The 22,218-nt window shown below is 30.5% G+C and overlaps 1 protein-coding gene across 2 annotated transcripts in view; it reads left to right on the top strand.

The window, feature by feature from the left end:
* Positions 1-22,218, top strand: part of LOC130445995 (tyrosine-protein kinase Src42A) — a 93,345-nt gene that overhangs the window by 65,351 nt on the left and 5,776 nt on the right. For both annotated transcript variants that reach the window (XM_056781947.1, XM_056781946.1), the window contains 3 exons: positions 5,101-5,222; positions 6,633-6,796; positions 18,728-19,031. In XM_056781947.1, the coding sequence (XP_056637925.1) occupies positions 5,101-5,222; positions 6,633-6,796; positions 18,728-19,031 (590 nt within the window). The remainder of the gene's footprint in view (positions 1-5,100; positions 5,223-6,632; positions 6,797-18,727; positions 19,032-22,218) is intronic.

Genomic DNA, 22,218 nt, shown 5'->3' with positions numbered 1-22,218 from the left:
ACATTGTCATCGGAAAGTTTGAAATTTTTAATGGTGAACGTATTCAGAACGTGTTGTCATACGATATCTATTTGAGTTGTTTACAGGTTCTTCTTCTTTTCGTGCCGTTTTCTCATTGAAAATTGGCGATCACGTTTTTAAATGCGTCTCTATCCCTCCCGACGCGAAACAATGAGGTATTTGGTGGCTCTATCAGTCCAGAATATCTTCAGGATGCATCTATAGAGCCACATCTTAAATGCTTCTAGTTTTTGATCGTTTGAGGTCCAAGTTTTCTGACGTGAAGGTTTGCAAACATTGAGGAGTACTTGACGAATGCCTTTCGATCCATTTCAATTCTGATTTTGATATCTTCTGGATCCATTTGAGCGTCTATGACTGAACCCATACTTATATTTTTCCACCCATTCTATTTGTTTTCCATTCAGTGTGAAAATAGGGTTAATATTAATATTTTTTCTTATAACCACGAATTTAGTTTACCTCCGGCACTTTCTGAAATACAAACTGAGAATATAGATTAAATAGTTGTGGAGAAAGAACGCAGCTTTGACGAACTCAATCACTACTGCTGTTTGATTGTGATCATGAATCGTATATCGCTTGGATCTAAGTTACAGTTAAATTATCGTGTTCGACTCTATCAAAGGCCTTCTGGAAATCAATGAAACAAACATATACATTTTTGTTGTATTATCTGCACTTCTGTAGTAGGACTGTGCTAGCGAATAGGCAAATTGTATTTCATCTAGTTGTTCTTCGGCTCATTAAACTGATCATCCGATATTCATCACGGGGCTTGTTATTCGAATGGAAACGATTCTTGGAATTTCTTTTTTACGGATACTTGAAACGTTTTCGTGTGATAATTTGAGTTGTGGATTAAACAAACGGATAATTAACTCGCTTCAACTTTTGGTGACGACGCACCATTTCGAATCACCCTCGTACCATTATCCTTGCCACTGTCATTATGATGAGGTGTAGTTTTGTTCCTATTGTGTTGTATATATATATATATATATATATATATATATATATTTTTTTTAATTATTTGCATATTGAGAAAGTTTTTTATCCAATTCCGAATGTTAATCGCTTTAATAAATTTTATGACGGTTTTTATAGCTGGTGTCACAAAAGTCATATAAAACTTTTGAAACGCCCTTCGTATGTACGGATAATTCTAGTAAATAAATTCGAAAAACGTTTAAAATATTGTAGTGATTTTTTTTTTAAAATCTGAACCAATCGCCTAAACTGGTTCGACTTAAATGATAGTAAAATATTTTGATTAGTGATTATAAGGATGACATATTTTGTAATCGGCTACAGTTATTTTTAGAAAGTAGCTTATGACTATAGATGAATGAATAACAAGAGAATGAGTCTAATGTGTGAATGAGAATTGTTCATTACTTTTGTAAATATTAACTAACGCACACATACACACAGAACTCTAGTTCGAAAATGTAATAATTTAGTACAGGTAAGATGGGATTAAACCCGAAATTAAATTGATCTGATCTTCTAGATTCTATATCGGTCACTGTATAAGCCTAGTGACTCTTAATAAAATTACGGGCACGGGTTTTCGAAATTTGGTGATTCAAAAAAATTTTGAAACGCGAATAACTCGAAAACTGAGATGAATTCGAAAAAAAAATGGCACAGCAAAAAATGTAGAGCGCAGAATTTTCTACAAAAAAGGTCTGCAGTTACTGCTCTAACTTTTGGAAAACTACTTCGTTTTCAAAAAATCAAAATGCATCATGATGGTTAAGAGTTATTCGCGATTCAAAATATTTTTGAGCGTTCAAATCCATTTTATAATGGAAATTTTGAGGTTAGGAAAAAGTTGAAACCTTTTTTTTTACAGAATGTCGTGCTCCACATTCTTGTTTCGGCAGTTTGTGTCGAAATTCTCATAATTTTCGAGTTATTCGCAATTCAAAATGTTTTTGAGCGTTCAAACCCATTTTATAATGAAAATTTTGAGGTTAGGAAAAAGTTAAAACCCTGTTTTATACAGAATGTCGTGCTTCACATTTTTGTCTCGGCAGTTTGAGTCGAAATCCTCATAATTTTCGAGTTATTCGCAATTCAAAATGTTTTTGAGCGTTCAAACCCATTTTATAATGAAAATTTTGAGGTTAGGAAAAAGTTAAAACCCTGTTTTATACAGAATGTCGTGCTTCACATTTTTGTCTCGGCAGTTTGTGTCGAAATCCTCATAATTTTCGAGTTATTCGCAATTCAAAATGTTTTTGAGCGTTCAAACCCATTTTATAATGAAAATTTTGAGGTTAGGAAAAAGTTAAAACCCTGTTTTATACAGAATGTCGTGCTTCACATTTTTGTCTCGGCAGTTTGTGTCGAAATCCTCATAATTTTCGAGTTATTTGCAATTCAAAATGTCTTTGAGTAGATGAACGGTGAAAATTTTGAGGTTAGGAACAAATACCCGGAATACTTTTTTGTAGAGAATTTCCTATTCTACTTTTTTTGTTCCTGCACTTTTTTCGAATTCTTCGTAGTTTTCGAGTTATTCGCAATTCAAAATATTTTTTAGTGTGTAAATCCATTTTAAAGTGAAATGTTTGAGGTTAGGAAAAAAAGCTTGGAGACCAATTTGTAGAGAATTTTTTGCTCTACATCTTTTGTTCCAGCACTTTTTTTCGAATTCTTCGTAGTTTTCGAGTTATTCGCGATTGAAAATATTTTTGAGCGTTCAAACCCATTTTATAATGGAAATTTTGAGGTTAGGAAAATGTTAAAAACCTTTTTTCATACAGAATGTCGTGCTCCATATTTTTGTCTGTGCAGTTTGTGTCGAAATCCTCATAATTTTCGATTTATTCGCAATTCAAAATGTTTTTGAGTACATGAACCCATTTTACGGTGAAAATTTTGAGGTTAGAAACAAATACCCGGGATACTTTTTTGTAGAGAATTTTCTATTCTACTTTTTTTGTTCCTGCACTTTTTTCGAATTCTTCGTAGTTTTCGAGTTATTCGCAATTCAAAATATTTTTTAGTGTGTAAATCCATTTTAAAGTGAAATGTTTGAGGTTAGGAAAAAATGCTTGGAGACCAATTTGTAGAGAATTTTTTGCTCTACATCTTTTGTTCCAGCACTTTTTTTCGAATTCTTCGTAGTTTTCGAGTTATTCGCGATTGAAAATATTTTTGAGCGTTCAAACCCATTTTTTAATGGAAATTTTGAGGTTGGGGAAAAGTTAAAACCCTGTTTTATACAGAATGTCGTGCTCCACATTTTTGTCTCGGCAGTTTGTGTCGAAATCCTCATAATTTTCGAGTTATTTGCAATTCAAAATGTCTTTGAGTAGATGAACGGTGAAAATTTTGAGGTTAGGAACAAATACCCGGAATACTTTTTTGTAGAGAATTTTCTATTCTACTTTTTTTGTTCCTGCACTTTTTTCGAATTCTTCGTAGTTTTCGAGTTATTCGCAATTCAAAATATTTTTTAGTGTGTAAATCCATTTTAAAGTGAAATGTTTGAGGTTAGGAAAAAATGCTTGGAGACCAATCTGTAGAGAATTTTTTGCTCTACATCTTTTGTTCCAGCACTTTTTTTCGAATTCTTCGTAGTTTTCGAGTTATTCGCGATTGAAAATATTTTTGAGCGTTCAAACCCATTTTATAATGGAAATTTTGAGGTTAGGAAAATGTTAAAAACCTTTTTTCATACAGAATGTCGTGCTCCATATTTTTGTCTGTGCAGTTTGTGTCGAAATCCTCATAATTTTCGATTTATTCGCAATTCAAAATGTTTTTGAGTATATGAACCCATTTTACGGTGAAAATTTTGAGGTTAGGAACAAATACCCGGAATACTTTTTTGTAGAGAATTTTCTATTCTACTTTTTTTGTTCCTGCACTTTTTTCGAATTCTTCGTAGTTTTCGAGTTATTCGCAATTCAAAATATTTTTTAGTGTGTAAATCCATTTTAAAGTGAAATGTTTGAGGTTAGGAAAAAATGCTTGGAGACCAATCTGTAGAGAATTTTTTGCTCTACATCTTTTGTTCCAGCACTTTTTTTCGAATTCTTCGTAGTTTTCGAGTTATTCGCGATTGAAAATATTTTTGAGCGTTCAAACCCATTTTATAATGGAAATTTTGAGGTTAGGAAAATGTTAAAAACCTTTTTTCATACAGAATGTCGTGCTCCATATTTTTGTCTGTGCAGTTTGTGTCGAAATCCTCATAATTTTCGATTTATTCGCAATTCAAAATGTTTTTGAGTACATGAACCCATTTTACGGTGAAAATTTTGAGGTTAGGAACAAATACCCGGGATACTTTTTTGTAGAGAATTTTCTACTGTATATTTTTTGTTACGGCAGTTTTTTCGAATTCCTCGTAGTTTTCGAGTTATTCGCGATTCAAAATATTTTTTAGTGTGTAAATCCATTTTAAAGTGAAATGTTTGAGGTTAGGAAAAAAAGCTTGGAGACCAATTTGTAGAGAATTTTTTGCTCTACATCTTTTGTTTCAGCACTTTTTTTCGAATTCTTCGTAGTTTTCGAGTTATTCGCGATTGAAAATATTTTTGAGCGTTCAAACCCCATTTTATAATGGAAATTTTGAGGTTAGGAAAAAGTTAAATATCTATTTTTATACAGAATGTCGTTCTCCACATTTTTGTCTCGGCAGTTTGTGTCTAAATCCTCATAATTTTCGAGTTATTCGCAATTCAAAATGTCTTTGAGTACATTTTACGGTGAAAATTTTGAGATTAAGAAAAAATGCTTAAAGACCAATCTGTAGAGAATTTTTTGCTCTACATTTTTTGTTTCAGCACTTTTTTCGAATTCTTCGTAGTCATTTTAAACTGAAAATTTTGTGGTTATTAACAAATATACCTGGGATACTTTTTTGTAAACAGCTTTCTACTCATATTTTTTGTTACGGAATTTTTTTCCAATTCCTCATAGTTTTCGACTTATTCGCGTTTCAAAATTTTTTTATCAGTTTCAAGTCCCACGAAAATCATTACATTATCATAAGAAAGTGACATTGTATGTGGTTTCTCGGAATATTTCTTGGATATCATTTATTTTTCGTTGTTTCAGATGGTATTTCCGGAAGATTAAACGTATAGAAGCCGAAAAAAAATTATTACTTCCTGAAAACGAGCATGGTGCCTTCCTCATCCGAGATTCAGAGAGTCGACACAACGACTACTCATTGTCAGGTAATTTATTATAATTTTACGATATACGTCAAAATGAATAGACGCGTCAAATATCATAATTTTTTCTCTACAATCTTTTACTAGCATCTTTAAAATCTTTACTTCACGAATTTATTACATAATAAATGGGACCGGAAGTGATAGAATCTATCAGATATATACCGGGTGGAAACTAAATTAATTACGATTACGATTCGCGGACACTACAGATCAAAAGTTTTCGCCCACCCCATAATCCATTCATCAAATTTCAAAAAATACATTTTAACATATTTCATATATTTTTTAAACGAGTTTATTTAATCGTGAAATATTTTATCGGTGTTTATATATATAGGGAGAGAAATCCTTTATTCCTACATCCTATGAAAAGCTTGTAAAAACTACAAAATAGACATAAAAATAACTAAATTCAGATACAAATAAAATAAAATTTCAATATAAAGAAAAAAAGTGGCAAGTGATTGTGCATTTTTTGCATTGTAAACTTTTGAGCCCTTAACTAATTCTGAACGTGTAGTAGAAATTGGAGAGGCCAACAGCTTGCTTATGTAGTTTGAGTCGCACCACACGTACCCCAGAAGGGCATGCCCTTATATCGGAAATGCGACTCGATAAGGGCTTAATAAACTGTTAAGAAAGTAGATAATTTCAGTTCTGTGGAAACTGATCTCAGCGCAAAACCTCAGGGAATTGTAGTTTAGTCCCTGTAGACACAAAAACGTATATAATGTGGAAAATATGCATCCACCAGGAGCTTTAGCGATAGAAAACGTTCAAGGTGACCTCGAAAAAAGTGATAGACGACTCATGGAACCAATGATTCTAGGGATCTTTTTGAGAGGATGGTACTGAAGATATTTCTCAATCCCTCTTGCTAAAAAACTATAAAATATGACGCACGAAAACTGGAAGATAGTTTTATGGAGTGATGAGTCAAAGTTTGAAGTTTTTGGTTCTAAAAGAACGGAGACTTGGTGATAGTTTGAGGTAGTTTTGGAGGAAAGACACACGGCGACCTGGTAAAAATTGTAAAGGACTTGTATTACATTGTGGCGAGCCCCTGGTTAGCAGAAAAATTATCTTCCAATGAGCCCAAGCGTTCCTCGAAGCTGTGCAAACAATATTCGAAAGAATTGGAAAAGAAGAATATACTGAATGTAATGATTTGGCCGTTGCAGTCGTTCGATCTCAACCCTATCGACTTGACTTCCTTGGAATATCCTCAAAACCGAATTGAACCAAATAGACGACGATTACAGTATATACAGAGTGTAGTTTTATTATTACCATATTTTTAATTGTAGTGTATCCCGTAAACTATAGGGTGGGCGAGAATTTTTGACCGTTGGTGTTTGTAGGAAACCAATACTTATACTGGTATAAGTGAATGTTGATTTGATATTTCAGTACGAGACGGTGATACCGTTAAACATTATAGAATAAGACAATTAGACGAAGGCGGATTCTTCATAGCACGAAGAACGACGTATCGCACTCTACAAGAATTGGTGCAACATTATAGCAAAGACGCTGACGGTTTATGTGTCAATTTATGTAAACCTTGTGTTCAGGTAAGATATTTTTATACTAGATAGTCGAAACTAATTTTAAAACAATTTTAAATTTAGCGATTTCTATTTGTACGAGTTTTGTTTTGTTGTTTTCATCAATATCTGTTTTTTTTCGCAAATATTATCTTTTCCTTTGAAGCAGATCTTGTAACCAAAAAAAGTTTTTAGCTTAGAAAAAGTCGGCGAACGAATTTTTGTACGTATTCATATACGTAAACTAAGGATATGATCATTGGATGAAGAAATTAAAGAAACAAATAAACCCAAAACAGAATTCGCGTTCGAGAACCTCCTTTTCTTGGACTCCAAGTACCTTGGTGGTCCCAGAGGTACCTGGCCTGACCTAGAGATAGCGGTAATTGCTTGAAAGGCCTTAGCCCAACCAGTATAAGTGCTCAACCTGATTCTACTCTGATTGAGACTGTTTCTGCAGAGTTTAAACGACCAAATGAGTGGACGACTCGAGAAAAGTTGAAGAAAATCCTCTGGATGATCGTCGACTGACAGTGCGCGAGCTATCAGACATAGTAGGCATTTCAGAAATTGCGGTACATCGCATATTAACTAAAAATTTGGACATGAGAAACCTGAGGACAAGATGGAACAAAAACAGCGTGGTGAAGATGTTTCCTTCGAGTGTTTGTCAGAAATAAAGACGTTTCATAACCATGGATGAAATGTGGGTCCATCACTTCATCTCCGAAACGAAAGAATAATCAAAACAATGGACTGAAAAGCTAGAACCGGCTCCTAAGAAGGCAAAGACCGTTCCAATCACATGGCCTCGATTTTTTGGATAATTTTAAAAGGAAAAACTATCAATTTTTACATCCCTATCAATCTTTATGTATGTCTTATAGTTTTTCAGAAAATTTGAAAATTTTGCATACTTTCACTTATTCTCTGCAAAATCTTCCTGCTCCAAAATAAAAAAATAAAGTTTTTTGGTCATATCTCGGTTAATTTTCAAGCAAATTAGTCGCCCAAAACGTAGATTTATAGGGAATTGTATAACCTATAAGTTTCTAAACGTTTTAAATATCTTTAGCCCTTTATTTTGTAAAGGGTTCGAAAATGGTCTCGGTCTTATATCAGGGTACGATTTGTAAGATCATATCTCAGTTATTTCAGAAGTTACAAAAAATTGAAAAGAAGCAAAATATTTGTAAAAAAATTTTTTTCCTCTATCAATTTTGAAAAAAAGAGAAGAAATTTTTATAAATTACGAAAATAATTTTTCGACTTTAAATATAATTTTTTTCGAAATTATGTATTCTAAATCGTTTAAATTTCCAAAAATCATTATTAATGCGAAAATAAAGTGAATCATCACTGGATTATATTTTTATTGCGACTTGGGTACTATTGCTAAGGGTGAAATTGAAGTTTTTTCTATAAAAAAAAAATAAATAAAAATTTATTTATTTCGGCCATAACTTTCTCAGTTTTCAAGGTAAACAATTCTACTATCCCTCATTTTAAAGATTTTTAAAAGTACTTTGGAAAATATCCCATGAAATTTTCCAGAAAAATTGACCGTTTTTCCGTTATTCGACAAAAATATTCAATGTTAATAAATCATAACTCGGTTTATATTATGCCTAAATCAAATTTAAAAAAAAAACAATCTCTTTGTTTTTTTTTTTTCTAATAAAATCAAAAGTTATTCATGATAAATCGATTAAAACCGTGTTTTTTTCAAGAAAAATTCAAGTTTTCAATCGCCCATAACAAAAAACTAAATTTCCCCGGTTATTTTCAATATAGAAATTTTCGCCCCCTAATTGCCGTGGAGCTCATCCCTTGGGCAACAGCACACATCGGCATAGGGTGAATTTTGCTTTTTGAGCTGTCAAAATTTCATTTAAATCGATGAAGGTTCGTGGAAATCGAAGATGAACACCTCGTTATCCTGACCTATAATGTCTTACGTGATTCGGTCTAGCTCTCGTACTATTATTTCAATGAACGCGTTGCCCGTTGATTTGATTAACGATCTGTTGAATAATAATCAACGTAATAATTTATTACTCAACACTAATCGAACGGTATCACTTTGAAACCTTATGATATATATTTGCTTTTCATCTTCACACTATATCGTATCAAAACATGCTGGCAAATACAATTAGCACATCTACTTACCTGGTACAATTGATTGATAACGGCTGTATTAAAACAAAATCATCGATAGAATAATAATAAAACTAGATAACGATGATTATTAGAAACAATTTAAATGATAAAATTAATAATAATACAGATAAAATAGAATAAGAAGTTACAATTTAAACATTGAATCTTACTGCTATACAACTACGAGGTCTGGCTATTAAATAACGAGACTGGTTACGAAAAAAAAAGGATTTGTTATAAATTAGGGGTAACCGACCCTTATAGAAGGTTATCTAATGATAATATTAATAATAATACAGATAAAATAGAATAAGAAGTTACAATTTAAACATTGAATCTTACTGCTATACAACTACGAGGTCTGGCTATTAAATAACGAGACTGGTTACGAAAAAAAAAGGATTTGTTATAAATTAGGGGTAACCGACCCTTATAGAAGGTTATCTAATGATAATATTAATAATAATACAGATAAAATAGAATAAGAAGTTACAATTTAAACATTGAATCTTACTGCTATACAACTACGAGGTCTGGCTATTAAATAACGAGACTGGTTACGAAAAAAAAAAAGGATTTGTTATAAATTAGGGGTAACCGACCCTTATAGAAGGTTATCTAATGATAAAATTAATAATAATACAGATAAAATAGAATAAGAAGTTACAATTTAAACATTGAATCTTACTGCTATACAACTACGAGGTCTGGCTATTAAATAACGAGACTGGTTACGAAAAAAAAAGGATTTGTTATAAATTAGGGGTAACCGACCCTTATAGAAGGTTATCTAATGATAAAATCAATAATAATACAGATAAAATAGAATAAGATGTTACAATTTAAACATTGAATCTTACTGCTATACAACTACGAGGTCTGGCTATTAAATAACGAGACTGGTTACAAAAAAAAAAAGGATTTGTTATAAATTAGGGGTAACCGACCCTTATAGAAGGTTATCTAATGATAAAATTAACAATAATACAGATAAAATAGAATAAGAAGTTACAATTTAAACATTGAATCTTACTGCTATACAACTACGAGGTCTGGCTATTAAATAACGAGACTGGTTACAAAAAAAAAAAGGATTTGTTATAAATTAGGGGTAACCGACCCTTATAGAAGGTTATCTAATGATAAAATCAATAATAATACAGATAAAATAGAATAAGAAGTTACAATTTAAACATTGAATCTTACTGCTATACAACTACGAGGTCTGGCTATTAAATAACGAGACTGGTTACGAAAAAAAAAGGATTTGTTATAAATTAGGGGTAACCGACCCTTATAGAAGGTTATCTAATGATAAAATCAATAATAATACAGATAAAATAGAATAAGATGTTACAATTTAAACATTGAATCTTACTGCTATACAACTACGAGGTCTGGCTATTAAATAACGAGACTGGTTACAAAAAAAAAAAGGATTTGTTATAAATTAGGGGTAACCGACCCTTATAGAAGGTTATCTAATGATAAAATTAACAATAATACAGATAAAATAGAATAAGAAGTTACAATTTAAACATTGAATCTTACTGCTATACAACTACGAGGTCTGGCTATTAAATAACGAGACTGGTTACAAAAAAAAAAAGGATTTGTTATAAATTAGGGGTAACCGACCCTTATAGAAGGTTATCTAATGATAAAATTAACAATAATACAGATAAAATAGAATAAGAAGTTACAATTTAAACATTGAATCTTACTGCTATACAACTACGAGGTCTGGCTATTAAATAACGAGACTGGTTACAAAAAAAAAAAGGATTTGTTATAAATTAGGGGTAACCGACCCTTATAGAAGGTTATCTAATGATAAAATTAACAATAATACAGATAAAATAGAATAAGAAGTTACAATTTAAACATTGAATCTTACTGCTATACAACTACGAGGTCTGGCTATTAAATAACGAGACTGGTTACGAAAAAAAAAAAATTTGTTATAAATTAGGGGTAACCGACCCTTATAGAAGGTTATCTAATGATAAAATTAACAATAATACAGATAAAATAGAATAAGAAGTTACAATTTAAACATTGAATCTTACTGCTATACAACTACGAGGTCTGGCTATTAAATAACGAGACTGGTTACGAAAAAAAAAGGATTTGTTATAAATTAGGGGTAACCGACCCTTATAGAAGGTTATCTAATGATAAAATTAACAATAATACAGATAAAATAGAATAAGAAGTTACAATTTAAACATTGAATCTTACTGCTATACAACTACGAGGTCTGGCTATTAAATAACGAGACTGGTTACAAAAAAAAAAAGGATTTGTTATAAATTAGGGGTAACCGACCCTTATAGAAGGTTATCTAATGATAAAATCAATAATAATACAGATAAAATAGAATAAGAAGTTACAATTTAAACATTGAATCTTACTGCTATACAACTACGAGGTCTGGCTATTAAATAACGAGACTGGTTACGAAAAAAAAAGGATTTGTTATAAATTAGGGGTAACCGACCCTTATAGAAGGTTATCTAATGATAAAATCAATAATAATACAGATAAAATAGAATAAGAAGTTACAATTTAAACATTGAATCTTACTGCTATACAACTACGAGGTCTGGCTATTAAATAACGAGACTGGTTACAAAAAAAAAAAAGGATTTGTTATAAATTAGGGGTAACCGACCCTTATAGAAGGTTATCTAATGATAAAATTAACAATAATACAGATAAAATAGAATAAGAAGTTACAATTTAAACATTGAATCTTACTGCTATACAACTACGAGGTCTGGCTATTAAATAACGAGACTGGTTACAAAAAAAAAAAGGATTTGTTATAAATTAGGGGTAACCGACCCTTATAGAAGGTTATCTAATGATAAAATCAATAATAATACAGATAAAATAGAATAAGAAGTTACAATTTAAACATTGAATCTTACTGCTATACAACTACGAGGTCTGGCTATTAAATAACGAGACTGGTTACAAAAAAAAAAAAGGATTTGTTATAAATTAGGGGTAACCGACCCTTATAGAAGGTTATCTAATGATAAAATCAATAATAATACAGATAAAATAGAATAAGAAGTTACAATTTAAACATTGAATCTTACTGCTATACAACTACGAGGTCTGGCTATTAAATAACGAGACTGGTTACAAAAAAAAAAAAGGATTTGTTATAAATTAGGGGTAACCGACCCTTATAGAAGGTTATCTAATGATAAAATTAACAATAATACAGATAAAATAGAATAAGAAGTTACAATTTAAACATTGAATCTTACTGCTATACAACTACGAGGTCTGGCTATTAAATAACGAGACTGGTTACAAAAAAAAAAAGGATTTGTTATAAATTAGGGGTAACCGACCCTTATAGAAGGTTATCTAATGATAAAATCAATAATAATACAGATAAAATAGAATAAGAAATTACAATTTAAACATTGAATCTTACTGCTATATAACTACGAGGTCTGGCTATTAAATAACGAGACTGGTTACGAAAAAAAAAAAGGATTTGTTATAAATTAGGGGTAACCGACCCTTATAGAAGGTTATCTAATGATAAAATTAATAATAATACAGATAAAATAGAATAAGAAGTTACAATTTAAACATTGAATCTTACTGCTATACAACTACGAGGTCTGGCTATTAAATAACGAGACTGGTTACAAAAAAAAAAAGGATTTGTTATAAATTAAGGGTAACCGACCCTTATAGAAGGTTATCTAATGATAAAATCAATAATAATACAGATAAAATAGAATAAGAAGTTACAATTTAAACATTGAATCTTACTGCTATACAACTACGAGGTCTGGCTATTAAATAACGAGACTGGTTACGAAAAAAAAAAGGATTTGTTATAAATTAGGGGTAACCGACCCTTATAGAAGGTTATCTAATGATAAAATTAATAATAATACAGATAAAATAGAATAAGATGTTACAATTTAAACATTGAATCTTACTGCTATACAACTACGAGGTCTGGCTATTAAATAACGAGACTGGTTACGAAAAAAAAAGGATTTGTTATAAATTAGGGGTAACCGACCCTTATAGAAGGTTATCTAATGATAAAATCAATAATAATACAGATAAAATAGAATAAGAAGTTACAATTTAAACATTGAATCTTACTGCTATACAACTACGAGGTCTGGCTATTAAATAACGAGACTGGTTACGAAAAAAAAAAGGATTTGTTATAAATTAGGGGTAACCGACCCTTATAGAAGGTTATCTAATGATAAAATCAATAATAATACAGATAAAATAGAATAAGAAGTTACAATTTAAACATTGAATCTTACTGCTATACAACTACGAGGTCTGGCTATTAAATAACGAGACTGGTTACAAAAAAAAAAAAGGATTTGTTATAAATTAGGGGTAACCGACCCTTATAGAAGGTTATCTAATGATAAAATCAATAATAATACAGATAAAATAGAATAAGAAGTTACAATTTAAACATTGAATCTTACTGCTATACAACTACGAGGTCTGGCTATTAAATAACGAGACTGGTTACGAAAAAAAAAAGGATTTGTTATAAATTAGGGGTAACCGACCCTTATAGAAGGTTATCTAATGATAAAATCAATAATAATACAGATAAAATAGAATAAGAAGTTACAATTTAAACATTGAATCTTACTGCTATACAACTACGAGGTCTGGCTATTAAATAACGAGACTGGTTACGAAAAAAAAAGGATTTGTTATAAATTAGGGGTAACCGACCCTTATAGAAGGTTATCTAATGATAAAATCAATAATAATACAGATAAAATAGAATAAGAAGTTACAATTTAAACATTGAATCTTACTGCTATACAACTACGAGGTCTGGCTATTAAATAACGAGACTGGTTACGAAAAAAAAAAGGATTTGTTATAAATTAGGGGTAACCGACCCTTATAGAAGGTTATCTAATGATAAAATCAATAATAATACAGATAAAATAGAATAAGAAGTTACAATTTAAACATTGAATCTTACTGCTATACAACTACGAGGTCTGGCTATTAAATAACGAGACTGGTTACGAAAAAAAAAAGGATTTGTTATAAATTAGGGGTAACCGACCCTTATAGAAGGTTATCTAATGATAAAATTAATAATAATACAGATAAAATAGAATAAGAAGTTACAATTTAAACATTGAATCTTACTGCTATACAACTACGAGGTCTGGCTATTAAATAACGAGACTGGTTACAAAAAAAAAAGGATTTGTTATAAATTAGGGGTAACCGACCCTTATAGAAGGTTATCTAATGATAAAATCAATAATAATACAGATAAAATAGAATAAGAAGTTACAATTTAAACATTGAATCTTACTGCTATACAACTACGAGGTCTGGCTATTAAATAACGAGACTGGTTACAAAAAAAAAAAGGATTTGTTATAAATTAGGGGTAACCGACCCTTATAGAAGGTTATCTAATGATAAAATCAATAATAATACAGATAAAATAGAATAAGAAGTTACAATTTAAACATTGAATCTTACTGCTATACAACTACGAGGTCTGGCTATTAAATAACGAGACTGGTTACAAAAAAAAAAAAGGATTTGTTATAAATTAGGGGTAACCGACCCTTATAGAAGGTTATCTAATGATAAAATCAATAATAATACAGATAAAATAGAATAAGAAGTTACAATTTAAACATTGAATCTTACTGCTATACAACTACGAGGTCTGGCTATTAAATAACGAGACTGGTTACGAAAAAAAAAAGGATTTGTTATAAATTAGGGGTAACCGACCCTTATAGAAGGTTATCTAATGATAAAATTAATAATAATACAGATAAAATAGAATAAGATGTTACAATTTAAACATTGAATCTTACTGCTATACAACTACGAGGTCTGGCTATTAAATAACGAGACTGGTTACGAAAAAAAAAAGGATTTGTTATAAATTAGGGGTAACCGACCCTTATAGAAGGTTATCTAATGATAAAATTAATAATAATACAGATAAAATAGAATAAGATGTTACAATTTAAACATTGAATCTTACTGCTATACAACTACGAGGTCTGGCTATTAAATAACGAGACTGGTTACGAAAAAAAAAGGATTTGTTATAAATTAGGGGTAACCGACCCTTATAGAAGGTTATCTAATGATAATATTAATAATAATACAGATAAAATAGAATAAGAAGTTACAATTTAAACATTGAATCTTACTGCTATACAACTACGAGGTCTGGCTATTAAATAACGAGACTGGTTACGAAAAAAAAAAGGATTTGTTATAAATTAGGGGTAACCGACCCTTATAGAAGGTTATCTAATGATAAAATTAATAATAATACAGATAAAATAGAATAAGAAGTTACAATTTAAACATTGAATCTTACTGCTATACAACTACGAGGTCTGGCTATTAAATAACGAGACTGGTTACGAAAAAAAAAAGGATTTGTTATAAATTAGGGGTAACCGACCCTTATAGAAGGTTATCTAATGATAAAATCAATAATAATACAGATAAAATAGAATAAGAAGTTACAATTTAAACATTGAATCTTACTGCTATACAACTACGAGGTCTGGCTATTAAATAACGAGACTGGTTACGAAAAAAAAAGGATTTGTTATAAATTAGGGGTAACCGACCCTTATAGAAGGTTATCTAATGATAAAATTAACAATAATACAGATAAAATAGAATAAGAAGTTACAATTTAAACATTGAATCTTACTGCTATACAACTACGAGGTCTGGCTATTAAATAACGAGACTGGTTACGAAAAAAAAGGATTTGTTATAAATTAGGGGTAACCGACCCTTATAGAAGGTTATCTAATGATAAAATCAATAATAATACAGATAAAATAGAATAAGAAGTTACAATTTAAACATTGAATCTTACTGCTATACAACTACGAGGTCTGGCTATTAAATAACGAGACTGGTTACGAAAAAAAAAAGATTTGTTATAAATTAGGGGTAACCGACCCTTATAGAAGGTTATCTAATGATAATATTAATAATAATACAGATAAAATAGAATAAGAAGTTACAATTTAAACATTGAATCTTACTGCTATACAACTACGAGGTCTGGCTATTAAATAACGAGACTGGTTACGAAAAAAAAGGATTTGTTATAAATTAGGGGTAACCGACCCTTATAGAAGGTTATCTAATGATAAAATCAATAATAATACAGATAAAATAGAATAAGAAGTTACAATTTAAACATTGAATCTTACTGCTATACAACTACGAGGTCTGGCTATTAAATAACGAGACTGGTTACGAAAAAAAAAGGATTTGTTATAAATTAGGGGTAACCGACCCTTATAGAAGGTTATCTAATGATAATATTAATAATAATACAGATAAAATAGAATAAGAAGTTACAATTTAAACATTGAATCTTACTGCTATACAACTACGAGGTCTGGCTATTAAATAACGAGACTGGTTACGAAAAAAAAAAGGATTTGTTATAAATTAGGGGTAACCGACCCTTATAGAAGGTTATCTAATGATAAAATTAATAATAATACAGATAAAATAGAATAAGAAGTTACAATTTAAACATTGAATCTTACTGCTATACAACTACGAGGTCTGGCTATTAAATAACGAGACTGGTTACGAAAAAAAAAAGGATTTGTTATAAATTAGGGGTAACCGACCCTTATAGAAGGTTATCTAATGATAAAATCAATAATAATACAGATAAAATAGAATAAGAAGTTACAATTTAAACATTGAATCTTACTGCTATACAACTACGAGGTCTGGCTATTAAATAACGAGACTGGTTACGAAAAAAAAAGGATTTGTTATAAATTAGGGGTAACCGACCCTTATAGAAGGTTATCTAATGATAAAATTAACAATAATACAGATAAAATAGAATAAGAAGTTACAATTTAAACATTGAATCTTACTGCTATACAACTACGAGGTCTGGCTATTAAATAACGAGACTGGTTACGAAAAAAAAGGATTTGTTATAAATTAGGGGTAACCGACCCTTATAGAAGGTTATCTAATGATAAAATCAATAATAATACAGATAAAATAGAATAAGAAGTTACAATTTAAACATTGAATCTTACTGCTATACAACTACGAGGTCTGGCTATTAAATAACGAGACTGGTTACGAAAAAAAAAAGATTTGTTATAAATTAGGGGTAACCGACCCTTATAGAAGGTTATCTAATGATAATATTAATAATAATACAGATAAAATAGAATAAGAAGTTACAATTTAAACATTGAATCTTACTGCTATACAACTACGAGGTCTGGCTATTAAATAACGAGACTGGTTACGAAAAAAAAGGATTTGTTATAAATTAGGGGTAACCGACCCTTATAGAAGGTTATCTAATGATAAAATCAATAATAATACAGATAAAATAGAATAAGAAGTTACAATTTAAACATTGAATCTTACTGCTATACAACTACGAGGTCTGGCTATTAAATAACGAGACTGGTTACGAAAAAAAAAGGATTTGTTATAAATTAGGGGTAACCGACCCTTATAGAAGGTTATCTAATGATAATATTAATAATAATACAGATAAAATAGAATAAGAAGTTACAATTTAAACATTGAATCTTACTGCTATACAACTACGAGGTCTGGCTATTAAATAACGAGACTGGTTACGAAAAATAAAAGGATTTGTTATAAATTAGGGGTAACCGACCCTTATAGAAGGTTATCTAATGATAAAATTAATAATAATACAGATAAAATAGAATAAGAAGTTACAATTTAAACATTGAATCTTACTGCTATACAACTACGAGGTCTGGCTATTAAATAACGAGACTGGTTACGAAAAAAAAAAAGGATTTGTTATAAATTAGGGGTAACCGACCCTTATAGAAGGTTATCTAATGATAAAATTAATAATAATACAGATAAAATAGAATAAGATGTTACAATTTAAACATTGAATCTTACTGCTATACAACTACGAGGTCTGGCTATTAAATAACGAGACTGGTTACGAAAAAAAAAAAAGGATTTGTTATAAATTAGGGGTAACCGACCCTTATAGAAGGTTATCTATCTGACCCACTAGTATCAGTTAACTACAGATTTCTACCTGCAAATGGACACAAAAAGTAATAAAGCTGTTGATCGATTCATTAAACTTCAAAAAGAGCTCAAATAATAGCGAGATTTGGCTGCGAGTGGTTGAAAAATCGGAAGAGGACTTCAGGCATTTAATCTTGACCCCAAATTAACTCAAACCTACCGAGCAGTTCGTCTAAGCTTTGTCAAAGAACACGATAATTGGACTGACAAACAATGGGGTTCTGTTTTATTTACAGACGAAAGCAGATCTGCAAGGTAGCTATAGAAGAGGCTACAGAAGATCTGGAGAAAGATTCGCAAAATATTGGGTGACTTTTGGTCAGTTCCTGGATAATTTTGGCGAGTATTCCAATGGAAGCAAAAACCGATTTAGTTTCTATCGAAACTGGCGGTGCAGCGATACATGGAAGACATTTTAGGGCATCACGTCTTTTCCTGCGCCAGTTTTATAGGAGAACACTTCATCCTAATGCAGGACAATGCCTGTCTACATACTGATATAGGAATAGCTCCACTGCAGGTGTTTGCTAACTTTTGTGGAGGAAATCCAGCGTTTAGACTTTAGATAGACTTTAAAGCTCAAATATCAATTTCAAACAAGTAAAAACACCAGGAAATTATAACAAAAACAAAACACATTTCTCTAACAATTCAATTTAATCTACAATTTTGCTATTTAAGGTGGAAAAACCACAACCGGAAGGTCTGTCTCATCGCACAAAAGACCAATGGGAAATCGAACGAACCTCTTTGAAATTCATCAGGAAATTGGGTCACGGTCAATTCGGAGAAGTATGGGAAGGCATGTGGAACAACACAACGCCCGTCGCCATCAAAACCTTGAAACCGGGCAGTATGGATCCCAAAGATTTCCTCGCCGAAGCTCAAATTATGAAAAAATTGAGGCATCCCAAATTGATACAATTGTACGCTGTGTGTACAGTTGAAGAACCCATTTATATAATCACCGAATTAATGAGAAACGGTGAGTTTAATTATCATTTTTAATTACCCAGTTCTTTTAGGACTTCATCGGTATTACCATTACTCTTCTATCTAGCAGCATTTGTTGTAAAATCTTTCTTGAAGTCAGCTAATTAATGATTTATTACTTGCCAAGTATCAAGCAGTTAAAATATTCTTTTAAACTCTTCAGGACATTCTAAAACCCTCCAGAGATGCATAAAGAATTCAAGGTCAATAACATTTCATTTTTTTTTATTTTACTAGCAATCAAAACATCTACAGCTCTTTTAGATAATGGTATATCTTCAGAGCAAATAAGTTCTGCTATGGTGTGATAAGGTCTTCTCCAGCGATAAGTCCTCTTTACGTTTTTAGTCGTCTACTGTCTTGTGGTTCCAAAAGTAGATGGAGTTACGTGTTTTCGAGGTTAGCCAGTTGTTCATGATGTTTGGCTCTTCGTTCTTTGACGCAATCTTTGGTAAAATTGACGTTTCAGTCTTGGTGCATCAACTACCATGCGAACTATTTCGGACTGACTCGATACCACATATCCAGATAGGTTTGGTTGTAGTTCTATAGAGTAGGAGCCTGTTTTTCATTTCATTTAACATTATCCACATTTTCTTAAGTATGCTGCTTTTATAACCAATCTTAGGATCCAAAATAAGCTCTCCAAAAAAATTCCAGGACACTTTAAATCATTCCAGAAAGAAATATGGAGTCATATTGTTAAATAACTCGAGGATTATAATATTTTCTTTGGAATTGTTACTTTTTTCTTATATAAGTTGTTTTATAACCCATCATAGGACACAAAACATCCTTATAGACTCTTCAAACAATTCCAGGACATTTTAAACCACTCCAAAGATAAATATATCATTGTATCAATAAAGAATCCAAGGATTATAACATTTTACCTGAAATTGACTACTTTTTCTTAAGTAAACTGCGTTATAATCAATCCCAGGACCTAAAATATTCTTGTAGTTCCTTCAAAAAAAGTCCAGGACATTTTAAAACACTCCAGATATAAATATGTTATCATATAAATAAAGAATTCAAGGATTACAACATTTAATTTGACATTGTCCTCTTTTTTTGAGTAAGCTGCTTTTATAATCAACCGCAGGACCTAAAATATTCTTGTAGTTCCTTCAAAAAAAGTCCAGGACATTTTAAAACACTCCAGAGATAAATATGTTATCATATAAATAAAGAATTCAAGGATTACAACATTTAATTTGACATTGTCCTCTTTTTTTGAGTAAGCTGCTTTTATAATCAACCGCAGGACCTAAAATATTCTTGTAGTTCCTTCAAAAAAAGTCCAGGACATTTTAAAACACTCCAGAGATAAATATGTTATCATATAAATAAAGAATTCAAGGATTACAACATTTAATTTGACATTGTCCTCTTTTTTTGAGTAAGCTGCTTTTATAATCAACCGCAGGACCTAAAATATTCTTGTAGTTCCTTCAAAAAAAGTCCAGGACATTTTAAAACACTCCAGAGATAAATATGTTATCATATAAATAAAGAATTCAAGGATTACAACATTTAATTTGACATTGTCCTCTTTTTTTGAGTAAGCTGCTTTTATAATCAACCGCAGGACCTAAAATATTCTTGTAGTTCCTTCAAAAAAAGTCCAGGACATTTTAAAACACTCCAGAGATAAATATGTTATCATATAAATAAAGAATTCAAGGATTACAACATTTAATTTGACATTGTCCTCTTTTTTTGAGTAAGCTGCTTTTATAATCAACCGCAGGACCTAAAATATTCTTGTAGTTCCTTCAAAAAAAGTCCAGGACATTTTAAAACACTCCAGAGATAAATATGTTATCATATAAATAAAGAATTCAAGGATTACAACATTTAATTTGACATTGTCTTCTTTTTTTGAGTAAGCTGCTTTTATAATCAATCCCAGGACCTAAAATATTCTTGTAGTTCCTTCAAAAAAAGTCCAGGACATTTTAAAACACTCCAGAGATAAATATGTTATCATATAAATAAAGAATTCAAGGATTACAACATTTAATTTGACATTGTCCTCTTTTTTTGAGTAAGCTGCTTTTATAATCAATCCCAGGACCTAAAATATACTTGTAGTTCCTTCAAAAAAAGTCCAGGACATTTTAAAACACTCCGGAGATAAATATGTTATCATATAAATAAAGAATTCAAGGATTACAACATTTAATTTGACATTGTCCTCTTTTTTTGAGTAAGCTGCTTTTATAATCAATCCCAGGACCTAAAATATACTTGTAGTTCCTTCAAAAAAAGTCCAGGACATTTTAAAACACTCCAGAGATAAATATGTTATCATATAAATAAAGAATTCAAGGATTACAACATTTAATTTGACATTGTCCTCTTTTTTTGAGTAAGCTGCTTTTATAATCAATCCCAGGACCTAAAATATTCTTGTAGTTCCTTCAAAAAAAGTCCAGGACATTTTAAAACACTCCAGATATAAATATGTTATCATATAAATAAAGAATTCAAGGATTACAACATTTAATTTGACATTGTCCTCTTTTTTTGAGTAAGCTGCTTTTATAATCAATCCCAGGACCTAAAATATACTTGTAGTTCCTTCAAAAAAAGTCCAGGACATTTTAAAACACTCCAGAGATAAATATGTTATCATATAAATAAAGAATTCAAGGATTACAACATTTAATTTGACATTGTCCTCTTTTTTTGAGTAAGCTGCTTTTATAATCAATCCCAGGACCTAAAATATTCTTGTAGTTCCTTCAAAAAAAGTCCAGGACATTTTAAAACACTCCAGATATAAATATGTTATCATATAAATAAAGAATTCAAGGATTACAACATTTAATTTGACATTGTCCTCTTTTTTTGAGTAAGCTGCTTTTATAATCAATCCCAGGACCTAAAATATACTTGTAGTTCCTTCAAAAAAAGTCCAGGACATTTTAAAACACTCCAGAGATAAATATGTTATCATATAAATAAAGAATTCAAGGATTACAACATTTAAGTTGACATTGTCCTCTTTTTTTGAGTAAGCTGCTTTTATAATCAATCCCAGGACCTAAAATATTCTTGTAGTTCCTTCAAAAAAAGTCCAGGACATTTTAAAACACTCCAGAGATAAATATGTTATCATATAAATAAAGAATTCAAGGATTACAACATTTAATTTGACATTGTCCTCTTTT

The sequence above is a fragment of the Diorhabda sublineata genome, chromosome 6, assembly GCF_026230105.1.
Source record: "Diorhabda sublineata isolate icDioSubl1.1 chromosome 6, icDioSubl1.1, whole genome shotgun sequence".
Classification (NCBI taxonomy): Eukaryota; Metazoa; Arthropoda; class Insecta; order Coleoptera; family Chrysomelidae; genus Diorhabda; species Diorhabda sublineata.
Note: the sequence above shows the minus strand (reverse complement) of the source record. Positions and strands in the feature narration are given on the sequence as shown.